The following is a 17,841-nucleotide window of genomic DNA, read 5'->3' as shown; positions in this document are numbered from 1 at the left end:
CTCTTTGTCGCTTTTTCATGCTCTTTATAAAAAATAGGATAAATTAAAGAGGGAACAGTCACACAAAAAAAAAATCACAAGCCTGCAGAATTAAATTCATTCAGACTATTGACAATTTTCTTTCTTTCTTTCTTACTTTTGTTGTGTTGATTTTATTCATGATTTAATTTGAGGTCTGCAATAAAATGTTACAAAATAAGATCCTGTCAGTTTAGATTCATGATAATTTTACCCGAAGTGATCCTGCAACTGAATTACATAAGACTTTCAGTGCATAAACCACAGCGCATCAGTTATCATCTCTCCCATCACTTTCAACGGGCTGTCAACGTGACGTCACTGGTCTCTGGTGGGGGGGGGTGGCTCGCGGCAGCAGGTGAGAGCGCAGCATCGCCTCCTCGCTGCTTTCAGAGACGCAGAGCGGCGGAGTAGCGGAGCGGAGCGGAAACATGGGAAAGCTTCAAGAATTTGATATCACTTTTGCCAACAACAAGGTGGTTTACGGTCCGGGAGAGTCCATCGGCGGAACTGTGAAAATACGAACCGTCCACTCGCTGCAGTACAAAGGTAGGCTTTCCTTCAACATTTTATTCACAAAGAAGGGGGAAACAATGTTGCCAGCGTGTCTTTCATCCGCCGCCTGGCTCAGTGAAGCGCGCGGCTAAAGGCTCGATGTAAATAAACTTTTCTTCCGCGAGGTTGGACACGAGGAAGCATAGAGGGGCTACATACCAGCCGTGCGGTTGCTTGTCAATGGCTCATTTTTGTGACCGTGAACGTGTAAGAAGAACAAACTGTTGCGGACATGACGGATTTAGGTGGTGCTGAGCTGGGGAGTGGACGGTGCGTTATTTTTCCACCCGCCACCACATGCCACGACCAGCCGCCGTGGACTCTGTTGTTGTGCCGTAGCTGGAGCTGCTCGGGAGTTCAAACCTCACATCCTGCTTGATAAAACATGTTGCTTACATTGTTTCTTTTTTGACCAACCCTTGAATTAGTTGGGGATGTATTTCAGAACCTTTATTTTTTATAAAGTGTCAGACACTTGTGCTTTATTAAAACGTCTTTCTTCTCATGTTTTACGGTGTGAAAGGACCTTCAAAACTTATATTTGCCAATTTTTTAGACTAACTTGTGGGAGTAGCTGAGAATAAGGGCTCAAGTAGGTGAGCAAGGTGGAGGAACAGCTTTTGGAGTTGCCATGGAGGTAGGCTACACAAAGAATCCCTTGTGTGTCAGCGATCCCTGTTGGGATTATTGTCTGATAATAGAGGCTGCTATCTACTTTAACTAAAGGCTCTTTTTCAAAGGGTGTCTGGCACGGAGGTATGCTAATTGACAAGGACAGTAAATAAAGAGGGCTCCTGGACAGTGCAATGAAGACTGCAACACATGTGACCGTTTTGGTGTATAAAATAGGAGAACAAAATAAATTCACTGAGCGAAAAAACAGTTTTCTGTACTAAAAAGACATTTAATGGGTTAAGCTTTTGTTGATTTAAGAAATTAAAAACACAATTTGACCTAAATTCCGTATTTTTAACGAAATATCTTGGACAAATTTAGATTTTTTTTGTGCGGCTATTCGGCAGCCATGTCCACCTGTATGTGGGCTGGTCAGGCACAGTGAGATTAATTTGCCATCATGCACAGGCTGACCTGAGGCAGATGGCTTACAGCAGAGGTCAGAGCTCCTGCTGAGCTGTGTTACACTGTGAGGTCACGCTGTGAGGTCACACTGCGAGACACCACCTGACACCAGGCGTCGTTCCCGAGTTAAACGCTGCAGAGGGGGCTGCTGTGCTGGACACGGGCCGTCCGTCCTTGGAGCGTACAGAAGGCAAGGAGAGCTTCTCCGAGTCAAGTGGACAGCTCGCTACAAGTCTTCTTTTTTTTAGGATGCTGAAAGGAGCATGTGATGCTGGCTGAGTTCGCACCAGCCACAAGGACACGCATAGTGTCTGTTGCATTCACGGGTGGGCGGTAATCCCAGTTTCATTTCTCTGTAATTCTGATTTCACACCACCTCGCCGGCAGCACAGTGTGAACAACCACAGTGCGCTTTCAGTGCTCTGCGCTCTGACAGATGTTTAGATACAAATACTGATGCTGAATCCATCACTTCAAAAAAAGTGTTTTCAAATTAAAATTAAAAAAATCAAAACACAATTTAAGAGAAATTGTAGGTTCTCTATCACATTTTTAGAGCAGTAATATGGCAGCAAACAACTATTTGTCACTCTCTCTTGGTGTGTGGGGGAGCTTCTCTGTGCTTTGTTCACATAACCGGGCTTGTTAGTGCATGTGATAGTGTTCGGTACCATATCCTGCCTAAATATCTCGATACCGATACTGAAACCAAACCACTGCCAAAACCTAAAAATCAGGAAATGGAATGGACTAACGCGACAGAACATGGAATTCTTTTTTAATTAATTCAAAATTATAAATGTGAAAAAATATGTACATGGTATGCAGTAATCTGACCCCCCCTATACTTAAGTTGTTTTTTTTTTATAGTTGACTTTAAATTCAACACTGTTATCTCTGTCAGCACTGTTAGCTGCGTCATTGTTTTCTCTTCGTCTTTCTCAGTCAACAAAAAACAAAACTGTTTGCTCCCCCTTCATGCCGTTATGTGTGGACCACAGTGCAGCACGGGAGGGCCTTTTGGTAGTCTGTTTCAATTTTTCTGTTACAGCATAAACTATTGCTCGTCTTGTCTCTCAGAATGGTAAAGGACTAAAGATTTGCCTGTGAAAGTGTGTTTTAAGAGGTGATGTACGAGGCGGTGTTTTTGTCCTCGGTGAAGGTACTCCAACTGAGGGGACTTGTTGGGCTGCATCAGGAGCTTTCAGCCTGCCCGTTAATGTGCCATAAATGCCGAGGCTGCATTATGTGTTCAGTGACATCACCCCTCTCAGCCGCGAGTGCCGATGATTCCATCAGTCAGACGGCTTGAATCATGCTGAAGCAGGGAAATGTGTGAGTGTCTGCTTTGTGCGAGAGTGAGAATTTCCTGTTTTTGTGTCTTGAGGAGAGAACACAGAGAAGTTGCTGGTTTGTTGATGTAAATCCGGTTCCACATCGAATCCATTTTTTTGCATTTAGTTGGCGACCGACGTCTCATTAAGGCAGATCCATCCTGATCGTTTAATCAGGAAGAGTAGTGAATTCTCCTGGTTTGTTTGTTTGCTTTGTTATGATGATTTTGCCCTAAGGTTCCTCATTAAATGAGAATATATTCTGTTCTTCTTATTAAGTATTTAATTCACACAGGAGCATACGAAAACAACCATGTGGTTATTTCATACAAGCTATTTATTTATTCAATTATCAGAAAACATGCTATATCGTGATATATATCTTATTCAAATATGAAATGACCTATATTGTGATAGAATGGGCCATATGGCCCGGCCCCACCTTCTCATTTCGCTTCCGTTCAGAGGTCTAGAGTCCACAACACAGTCGGATTTAAAAGCGTCTATTTCCTGCCAATATTTTACCAAAGAATAGAGAGCAGCACTTTGTAGGGCAGGACCGTCTTTAAGGTATCAAAGTGGACTGTAAAGTTTAGCTTTTACATCCTTTGAGTGTGTGTTTGTGTCTGGGCTGATGAGACACACAGTCTACGTTACATAGAAGCTGGCACCATATGAGCTGTATGGGTCCGTTTTTTTTTGGTGTTTTTATTTACATAGCATTGCGAGTCAGGTGTGTACAGTTACCAAGTCGTATGATGCGATAAAGTACAGAGGGATGGTAAACAGATACAAGTTCCCCGAGACGCTGAACTCGCCGCCTCACTGTATTATTGATGATGGAGACCATTAGAAAGCATTTCTATCGATTAGCTTCCTCACAAAGACGGTCGTTAAAGCCGAGTCAGGGACGCATGAATGAAAGTGCGTGAATGATCCACTTATACACATTACTTACACATGATGTAGGACATGCAGTACAACATAGTTTATACCTCTTATTACTCGAAATTCTGTTCATATAACATGATTCTGCAGCACGTGGTTTACCATCCATGTAAATACTTTGTCCTAAAAAGCCAGGGTGGCGGGGTGAACGGGTGTATGTATTGCGTCTGACTTTCATCTTGGAAACTATTATTGTCTGTTCAGCCATATCAGCGGCATTGATCTGTGGATGGCAATGTGTGTCAGGCCACCCACTCCAGACTGAAATATCTTAACTATTGGAGGGATTGCTGAAATTTGATTTGGGACACACATCCATGGTTCCCAGATGGTGAAGCCGACTGGCTTTGGTGATGCTCTGATTCTTGCATCTAGCGCCACCGCGAGGTCGACATTTATGGTTTTGAGTGAAATGTCTCGACAACTATTGGACTTCCTGAAATTTGCTCTTCACATTCTTGTCCCCCCTCAGGATGAATTGTGAAATATTTTTTCTCTACCAGCTCGATTTCCTGAAGTTGATTTTGGGGGGTATTGACAGACAGCAGCAGGGGATCCCTCTGTGTTAATGGTGAGTTATAGATCTGAGGTTGTGGGCGTAGCCGGCCTGTCTGTTCGGTTTAGTCTCCTCTTGTGTCTTGGCCGGCCTCCCTGCACTTAGCAGCATGTATAGTCACCTGATACACGAGATGCTGCCGCTTTGACTCAGTGTCTCAGCTTGTGCGGACATTTTATCTCATGTAGGACGTACCTGTACAGGGTAGGGGCTCCAACACTCAAAAGACTGAAATGTACAGACCCGGTGACTGCATGTAAGTACGCTTTGGAGTGGCGAATTTAACAGGAAATGAATCACCTCAAACGAAAGTCCACTCGATCTGACTTCCTGCCCGTCTGTAGTCTCATTTGTCTTTTTTTTTTTTAAATCTCCGCTGTGCAGACTTAGAAACGGCGTCGGGTGTAAACGAGACCTTAAAGGTGTGTAGTTCTTTTGTATCTCAGATGACAGTAGTGGAGCCTTGCTAAGCTTTCAGCAAAGCAGAAACACAAACATCCACTGTAACCCAATCATCATCTGTGGTGATACAAACCACCGGCTTTATATAAACATGAGTAGACGTCCGCCTCGTGTTCACACGAAACTGGCCACAGGCATGTGTACACACACACACACACGCGCGCACACACTTACACTTGTGGTTTGTGAATCACATGGTAAGAGTCATGTTTTTTCAAGGGGATACTTTGGTACGTAGTCAGAGAATCACGTACCCATCCTGTTTCTCCCTGTTTCAGTCAAAATGTCACTCGAATTAACAACTTTCGGTATTCTTCCGCATTGTTTGTTCCATCCTGGGCAAGCCGGCACCTGTTCACACAGCAGCAATCAGTTCAACAAAGAATCTATTGAGAACAGCTTATCGTGGGACAACCACGGGGTGTGTGATCAATATTCAGTGGGTGTAATCTCAGCCTCCGTTACTTTGGGTTTTTGACCATTATTGTTTTTCATATGGCTCTAGCAAGTCCCCCAATTTTTATGTATGTGCAATTCTAAATCACTGGAGTACTTCTGTAACTATCTACAGTGTATTGGTGACACTTCAGGAAAACCAAACCGGATTTAGGAAAGACAGCATTTACTGTTATTACAGTGGTGTCATTAAATACTCTGAAGTGTCACCTAAAAAAACACCTAATCCTTTGTGCAACTTGCAGAACCTGTATCTATACGGGTCTATAATTCTGTTACGTCGATAACGTCCTCATCATCCTCATCATCCTCATCATCCTCTCACTGTGACTGCTGTTGCTACAGAATGTTAGTCTAGGGAGTGACAGTGGGGATGTTGGGTTGACGCAGCAAGAGAAATGTATTCTTAGTTATCAAGCAGTTTGAACTTGTTTATTGGCCTCTAACACTGTGCAGGTAGGAGCATGCACGTGTGTTCAGTGCACGCTCGAGCAGGATTAGATCGAAGCAGACAGACTATAAACAACAAAAATGAAGGTGTTCACAGACTGGATTAATGCCGCTTTAGCAGTTCGTTCATCACTGTTTTGGCTCCCTTATTAAGGAAAAACACTCAAAGAAAAGTGGAAGTGACATGAAATAAATCAATGAATCCAGTGTGTGAGTATCTCTTTGACCTGGCTCATGAGGACGTCCCTGCAGGCTGGGGCTTCTGTGTGACCATCTAGACTCAGAGGCCTGAGTGTATCGTGACATCACTGCCCCGAGGGCGACTAATGGAGACGTGTCTGCACGGAGACATCCTGAAGACACACCGGCCTTTAAGTAGATTCAAGTTAATGGAATGAATAATGTGTCAGAAATCTATTTTCCTACCACTACCTCTACTACTACTACTCCTACTACTACTACTACTACCACCACTACTACTACTACTACTAATACTACGACAACTGCTACCACAACTAGCACTATGTGCTGCTACTACTGTGACTTTTGGACTAATACTGTTAGTACTACTACTTCTACCACTACTACAACACTACAAGTGCAACTATTTCTGCCACTACAAGTACTAATATTACTACGAGTAGTACTACCACTACTCCCACTGCAACTACAACTGCTACTAATGCTGGTAGTACTGGTGGTTGTGCCACTAATGATAACACTACTAATAATAGTAATACGAATAGTACATTTTATTTAAAAATATTTAATTTGGTAATTCTATTCAAAAGGTACATTGAAAACAAAAGAGGCAAAGCATGAAGTCTGTTTGTGTTTGTTTTAGGTTGGTTTGAAAGCCTTCCCTTTTGGCATCCTTTGTTGTGTTTTGGGATTAATACTTCTAAATCCGATTCTTGCGGGTAATTGTTTTCTGCCTTGTGTTTTTTTAATGTCCTTTGAGACCTACTAACTGTAAAGGTTCATAAATAATCTTGAACTGGAGGGGTTTTATTCCCTCTCGACGTTGGTGTCTTTTGTCCAGTGCGTGACATATGATGACTCGGCGTGATCAACGGTGACTCCATTCTCTCTGCTTCCCTTCTGTGTGGGCGGGTGGCAATGATCCCCATGTACAGTACTTCATCAGTGGGAGCACTGTGCCCATAGAAGTGGTGCTGTCAGCTGGAAGTCTTGGCACCAGCTGCTCCCTCTGCCCCATGGACTATAGTCCTGTTAATAATAAGCATCCTTTGACCCCCATAACCAACCGAGCCTAACCCCACGGCTGGTTATTTAGGTCTATCATAAGAGGATTCTGTCTCATTCCCCCTGATAAGTACAGACCCCCCCCCCCCCCCGCAGATCACTCTCCATCTTCCTCTCTCTCTAAAAGCTCTCCCACTTCCTCTGCTTTGTAAAACAAGTTTGCAGAGAGGATGTCACTCTTTATGTGGAAGTGGAACAAAACAATGATTAGCGCTACCAAAGAAACTAAAGATAGAAGTGTCAACTGGGAGATAAGAAGTTGCTTCTGCGCTTGTGCTGGTGTGTTGTGAAATGTCACGTGATGTGGTCGTGCTGGCCCACATGCCGAGCGAATAATCTCAATCCAACCGTAACTTAAAGATGCATTGATCAGTATTTTCATACTCGTCACTCGCTGGCAGATGAACCCTGAAGCCTGTAGCCTCTTTCCTCTCTCATAGTTTTTAGGTTTTAAGATACATTTGTTGTGATTTATCTCTTATTAACAGCAACTTTAGCATCTGTTTTTAGCAAACAGTCTCTCATGAACACACTGTACACTACCTGCTCAGCACCAAACAGCCGACATATAGCCGCTAAAGAGCCAGATATGTTTTATGCCAGTTGTGGATTATTCTGACCCAAGAGGCCAAAAAATATATTATTGCAGCATTTAGAGGTAATCTTAAAGACAGCAGAGAAGCAGTATGTGGTATTTACTAAGAGGGCTGGGAAGGTTTGGTCAATGTGAAGTGAGACACCACATTGAATAACTCACTGCAGGACACACAGATTAAGTCTTTTATAGCCCATAATTAGAGGAGAACCTGTGTGTGTGTGTGTGTGTGTGTGTGTGTTTGGTTCAGCTTTTGAGAAGCCATGAGAGGTTTCAATCATCGTTTTTATCTTCCTCCCGCATGCTGCTAATCCTCCATCGACCTCTCCCTCCTCACCTACATTTTTACTTGTCCTTTGTCACAGCTGAGAATTATTCCACTGTGGGACACGTGCTTGTGTTTGGCCCATTCACAGAGCTGTAGGGTCGTAAGAAAGTTGGTGATGATTGGAAAAGTTGTCTGGTTGGTTCACAGAAAAAAGGGATGAGCGTCAACAGATCAGCCCCTTCATCTGACCTATGTCAAGGTGCCCTTGAGCAAGGCACATAACCTCCACTTGCTTCAGTGTCCAGCAGTTGTGTGGCCAACAACCTCCCACATGCATACAGTACATATACTGTATGTATTTATATGTATTATTATTGTCATGTTCAATTCAGGACATTAGTTAGTTCCACAAAGTTTCTGCTTTCTTTTGTTTCTGCTTCCATTTCTCTCTTCAGCCGTGGAACATATTGTGTGTGTGTGTGCGTGTGTGTGTGTGTGTGTGTGTGTGTGTGTGTGTGTGTGTGTGTGTGGAAGGCTGGAAGAAGCAGTAGATAATACTTTGAATATGTTTGCCTCTTCTTTCTTGTCAGTTTTTTTTAGCACTGGCTCATTGGAGACTATCGCACTAACGTCAGGTCTCATGCAGCTTTGTCTTAAATTTCTCTTGAGCTTTTGTTCTTCTTAACCATCCAAATCTGCTCTTATCCAGCTGTGCTGAATGATAAAACCCACTTGATCATATATTGCAGGTGTGTGGCCGATTGTTATTAGAGTAGATAAACTGTGCACGGCAGCTGGATGCTCAGGATTACATATCACACAAAAATCCATCTCGTGAGGCTTCAAATAATGCGTTTGCAATTGGTGTCCTGTGAGGAGCTACCGGCTGCTAGGTGTGTGAGGGGCGAAGCGTTCGTTCTAAACAACTATGACGGCTCCTGAAGAAGTTAGGGTGGCTGCTGCTATAGCCACAAAATGAGAACAAATCTTGGATCAGAACAAAAATAAGAGGAAGTTTGCTTCACAACACTTCCTGAGGCCCATAGTATTCTATAAGCCCCAAACCATCAGCAGCTGTTGTTGTTGAACCTATTACGCCTGTAAACAGGAGGTCCACCATGACACGTGAACATCTCTGTGTCAGCCTTCTCTAAACTTTAGCTCCTGATAATGGTTCACGTGTGCCTACATGCCACTAATAGCACAACTAGCAGTTCTAACACACCCACATCATAAAATCAGCTGGGACTAGCGACGGTTACATCCAGAAGGTCTGAAGGTCGCTGTTGGGCATCCGCTGATACTAAATGACTAATCACACTTTCAAAGCTGATGACTGCAGCTTGCACCAGAGTAAAGATCTCTTTACTGCTGTCATGTAGCTGCATACAAAACACAGAGAAGATCAGTGTTCGCAACAAACGTAGCTGGAGTAGTATCAACACATAATGACTGTGGATGCACAGAGAGTTGAATCGCAACGATTCATAGTTGATCTGGTGATCTTAGCTGTCATGATTACAAGTTTTGATTGTTTTTTTGCCTCAGTTTTCATCCTGATCTCAACATCTTGATCTTAAATTGATGTTTTTAGAGATGCACAGTGATTCAGGACAGGTCATTCATTCCCTCTCTGCTCCATGTGGGATAATGAGAAGTGGGTCAAGCTGTAGCTGCTAAACGTGTTGTCCTGAAACACTGAATGCAGAGAAAATACTGTGTGTGTGTGTGTGTGTGTGTGTGTGTGTGTGTGTGTGTGTGTCTTCCTCCAAACACGATGTCCGTCTGGATTTGATGCTAACGCGGTGAAATGTGGAAACTTGGTGGCAAGATGGGTAACGTGGGAGCGAGTGTGCAGAGTGCAGATTACACGTCTGCTGGTTGTTTCTGTGATGTAACTTCTGCACGGATAAGCCTCTTTGACATGCATGCAAACATACCCGGGGATTTGTGTGTGCATGTGTGTGTGTGTGTGTGTGTGCTGGACATGCAGATGTGTATATGCATCCTAAACTCAAACACACGCAAGCACAAACATTATTAACGGACCAAAGTGTGCAAAGTGTTGTGATGAAGGTGGAGGAGAGTGCTGGCGGAGACCTGGAGACTGTGAAGCAGATGATTGATATCATCAAACTCTGTGGAACAATCTGCATTCCTTTCCTCCACTCATTTATTGAGATCGTTCCTTTAATTTGTCACCAGTCTGCACGTTGTCAGGCTTACAGGTGTGTGATGCAGCAAAGGATGTTGGGTAGCCAAGTAAGCAGAGTTCGCGATTGCAACAGACACATGGTCTGACCAGGGAAACTGAGGTACATTACAGACAGTCTTTCGATTCATTGTTGATCGGCTGACAAGCTCCTCATTGAAATACGTTCCTGAGAGGAACTGATGTAATGGGGTTTGCATTGTGAACAATAGTTGCCAGGTCTAACCCGAGCATTATGACTGCTATAATTTAAACAGACTTCATTCAGACTGCAATAGTTATATAATATGTAATCATATTAGGGATAGGAATATGTATATAATGTTACTGGAGAGGATAGCAGTTGTGTCGTCAATTTCCTGAAAAGGTGGAAACAGACACTTTACTTATTTCTTTCATTGTTTCAATGTGTATTTTATTTCACTATAAATAACCAGCACAATGCACTCAGTTGTCTTTCAGGCTTTTGTGATAATAATAATTTGAGAATGACCCATGTATTACCAAATATTTCAAAACTTGAATATTAGCTTTGGGCCTATTTAGAGAATGTTTGTGATTGTTTATGACACGGTTAGTGTATATGCCCTTTACAGGACTGTACCCGGCTATTCAACCACTGAGACATACGTTTGTTGAGTATTCGGTTTCCCATTTTGGGATTCGGATATTCGTTGTTGTTTTTTCACAGAGGGGTCTGTTGTCAATCGTGTTGTGTCTTCTCTCAACCCTGCCACACTCATTCTGTACGTCTCGTCTTCAACATCCGTTCAAACACATCACAGTGGCACAACAGTAAGTTACAGAGAACAACATGGTAACTCTATCAAATCATGCAGACGTCCGTCTCAAACTGTCTATTAGACCTGATTGAACTCCTCTTCACGCTTCTTCAATCGTCATGCACAAATGCACTAAAGGAACGTTCAGACTCTTGAGTGCAGCTCCTGAATTTGTGTCCCTGTTGCGTCTCAGTTGACGGTTGAAAAGCTGCGATCGAGGGCATGAAGCCGTGCATTCATATCTCTCTTTCGCTCACTGAAGCCTTTCAGCCTGTTGCTGATGGTAACTCAGCACATGTCTGAACGAAACAGCTCAGGCTCTATTCTGCTGCGGGGGATTCCCTTACAGCCAGGAGTAATAGATCATGAGATCAGGTGGCTGCGTTTGATACGTCTCACTGAGAAGCATTAGAAAGGGAGATGTTGGAAAAGAGAGAGGGACTAATTGTTCGCAGCGCCTAAAGATTTAATGAAGGTAGTGAAGGTAGCGTCGGATTACTCGGCTGTCAAAGTGAAGGCTTTGAGCTCTGGGGTTTGTGGAAAAGATATTCTCGAATTTTCTTCTTGACAAAAGGTTTTAGAAACATTCAGGGAACAGAGGGTCAGTGGCTCCTGGTGCGTTTTTGTTCCCTTCCTTCACAGCTTTCTCAAAACTCTACCTGAAAACATCCTCTCTGTTTGAGGTCTGACCTCGCTGCGTGTGACTTTCAGAGACATGGCAAAACAAAATAGTCATCCATCTTCGTGCCGTATGATTCTGTTGGACTCTCTCTATGAATACAGCAAGCACAGGACGGTCTGTCCTTCAACGCTACACAAGCAGCGTCTGACATACACATACACATGTTTTGTAACCTTAATACAAACATACAAATGCCTTCTTTGCTGAGAGGTACTGTGTGTTTAGGAGCAGCCCGTTTTCATATGTGGACCCCTCACTTATAACTAAACCCGTTAGGCTAATTTATCTGAGTTTTTCCAGCATCATCCATCCAAATGATGTCTAACGCCGACTGAACTGCTGCCTCCCCATGCAGGTTTTCTACTTTCTACAGGAGCTTCTTTTAGACCGATCCAGTCTTATCATACAGACACAGCTTTGGGAGTATCCGTGCCTCATTATGCTGGAATGTCTACGTGACGTCCGAGGAGCCTTTTGGTGTTATGTGAGGAATGCCGATCAACTCAAGTTATTCAGGCTGAAATCCTCCTGGTCGGGGTTGTTCTCTGGTGTGTTGTGTCTGAGAGGGTTAGGGGGTTTCCTCATTCGGGCTTTGTTCCCTGTAAAGTTCAGACCTTAAACAAACGGAGGCTCCTTTGTGCCATTAGCTAAAGCTGGACTCGCCGTAATCGGTGTAAATAAAGAACTGACGTTATCAGCCCAGCTTCCCTGCAAGCCCCCCCCCCAAGCTGACTCATTTTCCCATGTCCTGATGCAAGCTCTGACTTAATGGCTTTATCCCACAGACACAGGCCAAGTTCTGGGAACAGTTGTTGCAGAAGTCATTTTTCTCACTCAATGTTTCGCGTTGTTGTGCGTGCCAGAGTGCAAACAATTCTTGTCAAAGAAACTTCATCATGCGTGTAGCTGCTCTTTGTTTGGGAAATCTGATGACAGAGCAAACGACAGTATTGCGTAACTGGCACATACTTTCAGGAAAGAATGCCCTGAAGGACAACATTCCGGCACAGGGAGAGGTGGAAGGGATATATATATATATATATATATATATATATATATATTAAGTAGTAAACCACTAGACTGTATGGCAACCGTATTTGCTAACAGTTAAGCCAGTTCTCGTTGGTGAATCTGACCTAAACATGGGTTAAACTGACAAAAAATTCATTTTTTGGAGAAAAGGTTTTTTTTTGCCAATGATAATTGACCATTGTAAATGTAGGATTACATAAATGTAGGATTAATGCAACAAAAGCAGGAATGAATGTCTGGTGGGTTCTGTATCTTCTCTACTGATTCTTGGATCATGTATATCCACTTCTAGACTGCTTTACTCGGGCGTAGTTCTACTTCGTCTGCTTGTCTTAAGACAAAATTTAACATTTATTAAAAAGTTTGGCTTCTTTTGTTAACTGGAGCAAAAAAAAGTTTATTTCTTTTACTAAGTAGCATTTTGATATCGGACTCAGTACAACGTCGGCTCCGCTCCTCTGATGCCAACCTCCTGTCTCTTCCACTCAGGTCCAAGCACCGGACATGGGGTGACAGAGCCTTCTCCATATCCTCCCCCTCCCTCTGGAACTCTCTCCCCAAACACATCCGAGACTGCACTGACCTTTGCACATTCAAATCACAAATCAAAACCCACCTTTTCAAAACTGCTTTTAATGTGTGACCACTATTGTGTGTTTTATGTTTTTAATGTATAGCTTTTATATATGATGATTTTAATGTAAAGTGTCTTTGAGTATTATGAAAAGCGCTCTATAAATAAAATGTATTATTATTATTATTATTATTATTATTAACAGTCAGGTATTATAGCAGCATCAGTATCCTCTACGTAACATGGTGAGTTTCTCATTTTATGACATCTTAATTTTGACTTAATCATCCCTTCTGAGGCGCTCGGCCACCCAAGTGCACTCCAAACAGAATACACTGTACATATGCACGACGGCACAAAACACATAATCTCACCTTCCCACATACTCACCACTACTACACCTGTGACTCCCACCCACGTCCTCCGTGACCCACCAACGCCCTGTTCTAACCCACATCACAGACCCATTTGATACAATGTAACACAGCGGTCATGTCTAGGCAGCCAGATCTTGAAACTCCATGGATTCTATCTTCTCTCCTGGATCGTGTAGACTGCCCACGCGGTCTAGTTCGTAAAGTCCTAATGAGTAGTAGCACCGGGATCATCTCCGCCTACGGCCACTCTCATTGAACCGTGGAGAGGACCTGGACGGACTCCAGTGAGCTGGCAATGAATCCCGGCAGCAGCTGAGTCAGAACTGTGCTGCTGGCTTCCCTCTTACTACCGAGTGTCAGTCTCCCTCAGGCTGTGGTTCAGTCTGTGGAGAACTGGCCCCTGGCAAGGATTCCTGTGCTGGCAGCAGCAAGGTGTGATCCATAGCTGCTGTTGTGTGGATGAGTCGGAGACTGTCTGCTTCACAAAACCAAACAGAATCTCGTGAATTGAGTTTCACTGCACTATTTCTGGACTACTCGAGCTGGGCCTCGTAGATCGCAATTTTAGCATGAATCTGTTAGTGCTAGATTAATCTCCTCAATTTTCACCAAGAAATTCTGTCAGACTTGTTATCGTGCACTTTTTCATCCACCTGTTTTTATGCACATGGTCAATATACATAGCCCATAAGTGTGAAAACATTTTAAAAACAGAAGAAAGCACTACTAATTGACAATGTGTTTCACGCTTCGCTGTCCGAGCTTGAAAAGAAAGAAATGTAATATATGACATCTGCTTTGGTGTCATCTAGCGTTGATACACCGCCCATGTGTTGGTGCTATTCACTATTACATTCCTCCACCCCACCAGTAAGCCCACTATGTAAGGAATAAATAAAACAGGTCAGCTAGCCTGATGGTCTAGGTGGCATAGCCTGCTAAATAACTTCAATATCCCTACTTCGAGTCGTAATTTATTCCTTAAAAAGACATTTTATTCCAAATTCAAAAATACACATTTCGCTCTTACCTGTAGGGCTATTTATCAGTCCAGCGCTGTCACAAGCACGAGCCTCTCTTTGATGCATTATTATTGTTCCTCTTCAGTCTCAATCCCCTAACAGTAGAGGTGGATGCACGCACATGTGTAACTAATTAAGTAATTCTCCCCAAAGTCTCCATAATTGTTTGCCCTGTTAACACAAGAAAAAGAACAGCAGTGATCTATGCCAACATGAAAAATATCTTGAGGTTAAACTAGAACCAGGCAGAAGACTCGATCTAAGTTTCTACTGAAACATGAGGACATATCGTTTCTATGTCTAGATGTGCGCCTCATCAGACACATCATTACTACTCCAGGTCCATCCGGCTCCACACGTCTGTGTGGAGGTCGGCCCATTATTCAGCCGCAGACAGACAGTCTATTAGGGGTGGGGGGGGAATCGATACAGCATAGTATCGCGATATTTTGCGTGCCGATATTGTATCGATACACAGATGCCAAGTATCGATCTTTTATTATATAAACTATTACATTTTTTTATTTATTTTTTTTTTATTTTATTTTTTTAGAAAAATCAAATCAATTACTTTTTCAGTCCACTAGATGGTGCTGAGTTATTTTCTGGTGAGGTCAGCAAAGGTCCCGGGTCAGCGTGATTGGTAGGAAGTTGGTCAAAACAAAGATAGAGACATGTGGCCTCACAACGGGGTTAAATCTGCCAACAGTAGCCAGGCTCATGGAGAGAGAGCAGCGCACAACTGTCTCTCTGCCCTCGACGTCCACGCATCGCAAGTTATACTGAGTTATATAATTCTTATATCCTACTTATATAAGTTATAGTTCATATACTGAGTCCACACATTTGCATTTAGTTAAGTTGGACTATGTAGTAATACAAACGGTTCAGTTTGTCAGGTTCATGCAACATTTATGACATTGTTGGTCAATGCTATTTTGCTGCAATAAAAATGATTGAAGTGAGATGAACAGACTGAAAACTTTATCTTATTTGATAAAACATGTTGACACAGTTTTCCTTTGGGGACATAATTTGAAGTTGAAAAAACTAATAAATCGCAATATAGGCCTATGTTATCGCAATACTCAGAATATCGCAGTATCGTGATAATATTGTATCGTGACCTAAGTATTGTGATAATATCATATCGCGGGACCTCTGGTGATTCCCACCCCTACGGTCTATCTGCCAAAGCAGCCCATCTCTTATGACACAACTATTCACTATTCAGCTGCTGCTGCAGCCGCTCTTCCTGCTGCTGCTGCTGCTGCTGCTGCTGCTGCTGGGGATATTAACAGATTACCCCTGCGCTGACCTTTCGTGGGCTGAGCTCTCCTCTTTTCCACAACAGACAGCTGTAAACAATAGCAGTAATGGCTCCCTTTCCCGTCGCATTTGTGTACTTTTACACCTCTCCTGTTGCCTCTGTGAAGTGTGAGGACTCCAGAAAGCTCACGGTGTGTGTGGATGTGGAGTATAAAGGTATTATTCTCCAACAAGAATGAGGCAGACGGCTGCAGGAGCAGATTGCAGGGTTTAGTTAATGACCAGATAAATGTGCGTTAGTCGGTTGAAGGGCAACGCTCTGTTTTGTGTTGTGTGAGCGGCAGATTTTGGTTCTTGTTCTTACAGGCAGAGGTTCCTCCCTCTTCCACCGAACTGTGCCAAGAGTCATGCCGGTGTGGAGAGCCCAGCCATCTGCCACTTTGAGCGAGAGAGTGTGTGTGTGTGTGGGTGTGTGTGTGTGTGTTCTGTGATGCCAGCACAGGATCCTGCGTTGATGTGCGTTCCTGTGACGCAGTAGTCTGAGGCATGAGTTTTTAATTGAGGGTTTTTGACTTCACATGTTCTTATCATAGCAGGATTTTAGTGACCAAAGCATGTCTGTAGCATTCATTGCCATGAATGTTTGGACGTATATCCACGTATATCCATGGTGACCAGAGGATAAAGACTTGATCCCCTGACTTTTCTTCTAGCGCCACCAGCAGGTCAAATTTCAATACTTTGCTCTATGTCCAAAAGTAATAATGTTCCCATCAGCCTCAGCTGTGCCTTGTGTTTTGGTTTTAGTGCTAAGTAGAAAACACCTGGTAAACAAGAAAGGAAAGGAATTCAGACTGTGTTGTTCTAACATTTAGAACAATACTTGGCCATATCTGTCTGACTGCTTATCAGAATACTGAGATCATACTGAGGCTGGGACTGTTTAATCCTCTGGCTTCTGTCACACTTTTGTGTGTGTGTGTGTGTGTGTGTGCGTGTGTGTGTGTGTGTGCATTATCAGAGAGATTTTATTTCCTCACAGATAGATCAACAAGAGGGATAGAGAGAGGAGGGGTGATCCACAGAGAGGGAGAGAGAGAGAGGTTGCCACCCTGCAGAGCCGGGCCCTCTACTACCAAGCAGGGTTTTGGGTCAGCGAGGTAACTTCAGGGCTCACCCTGGGTTTTCAGTCCCATGACGGTGATTCACTTCTTATCGGGGTAGATCGCCATGGTAGCTTCCACTGCACACGTAACCTGTGCCGGATCGACTTGTACAAAAGCTCTGCCTACTCACTCAAATAATATTACACAAATACTAAAAAGTTCAGCCAGGTAAGCCAGGCGAAAACAAATTTGCCAAATGCAAAAAGGACAGCTGGCAAAGAATCGCAGACTGTGTGAATTAATAAGCTTATAGTCTAATATCACATCCCCATCTAGAGCACAATGGATCTGACTGTTAATGTGTGCATTGTGTTGCTTGTATATATTCTTATATATTTTAGCCTTATTCTGTCAGCTGCAACACCAGCGTTGTTTCCCAAGTTGCTGGTGTTACTATTTTAATGATGAATAACAATTCAATAAATGTATATCTATGTATTTATTTTTACAACGTTAAGAAAGCAACGATCAAGTCGAGCCTGACGCCGTCTCACACGTCAAAGAGTGATGCGGTCTCTTCCACACAGTGAGGCATACAGCTTATCAATTAAACCTATTTGCATTCATTCACGCATCCATCTGTACTCTCAGTAATCTCGATGTGACCTCTTTATCTCACCTGTTGCCTCATCACAAGCGTCACCGCCATCGTCAAACACAGGTCTAGCGTGACTCTGCGTTTGACGAACAGTCGGTACTATGATTCATGACCTCTTTAGTTTCCCAACAGCTCCCTG

The 17,841-nt window shown here is 43.2% G+C and overlaps 1 protein-coding gene across 1 annotated transcript in view; it reads left to right on the top strand.

Moving 5' to 3' along the window:
* The first annotated feature begins 397 nt into the window (after positions 1–397).
* The window catches only part of arrdc1b (arrestin domain containing 1b), a 31,090-nt gene continuing 13,646 nt past the window's right edge, over positions 398–17,841 (top strand). Inside the window, exon 1 of the mRNA XM_031855567.1 lies at positions 398–567. Coding sequence (XP_031711427.1) covers positions 450–567 — 118 coding nt within the window. The 5' untranslated portion in view covers positions 398–449. The remainder of the gene's footprint in view (positions 568–17,841) is intronic.

The sequence above is a fragment of the Anarrhichthys ocellatus genome, unplaced genomic scaffold (genome assembly GCF_004355925.1).
Source record: "Anarrhichthys ocellatus isolate YVR2014 unplaced genomic scaffold, GSC_Weel_1.0 scaffold16, whole genome shotgun sequence".
In the NCBI taxonomy this organism is placed as follows: Eukaryota; Metazoa; Chordata; class Actinopteri; order Perciformes; family Anarhichadidae; genus Anarrhichthys; species Anarrhichthys ocellatus.
The sequence above is the reverse complement of the archived record's forward strand: the minus strand, read 5'-3'. Positions and strand labels throughout refer to the sequence as shown.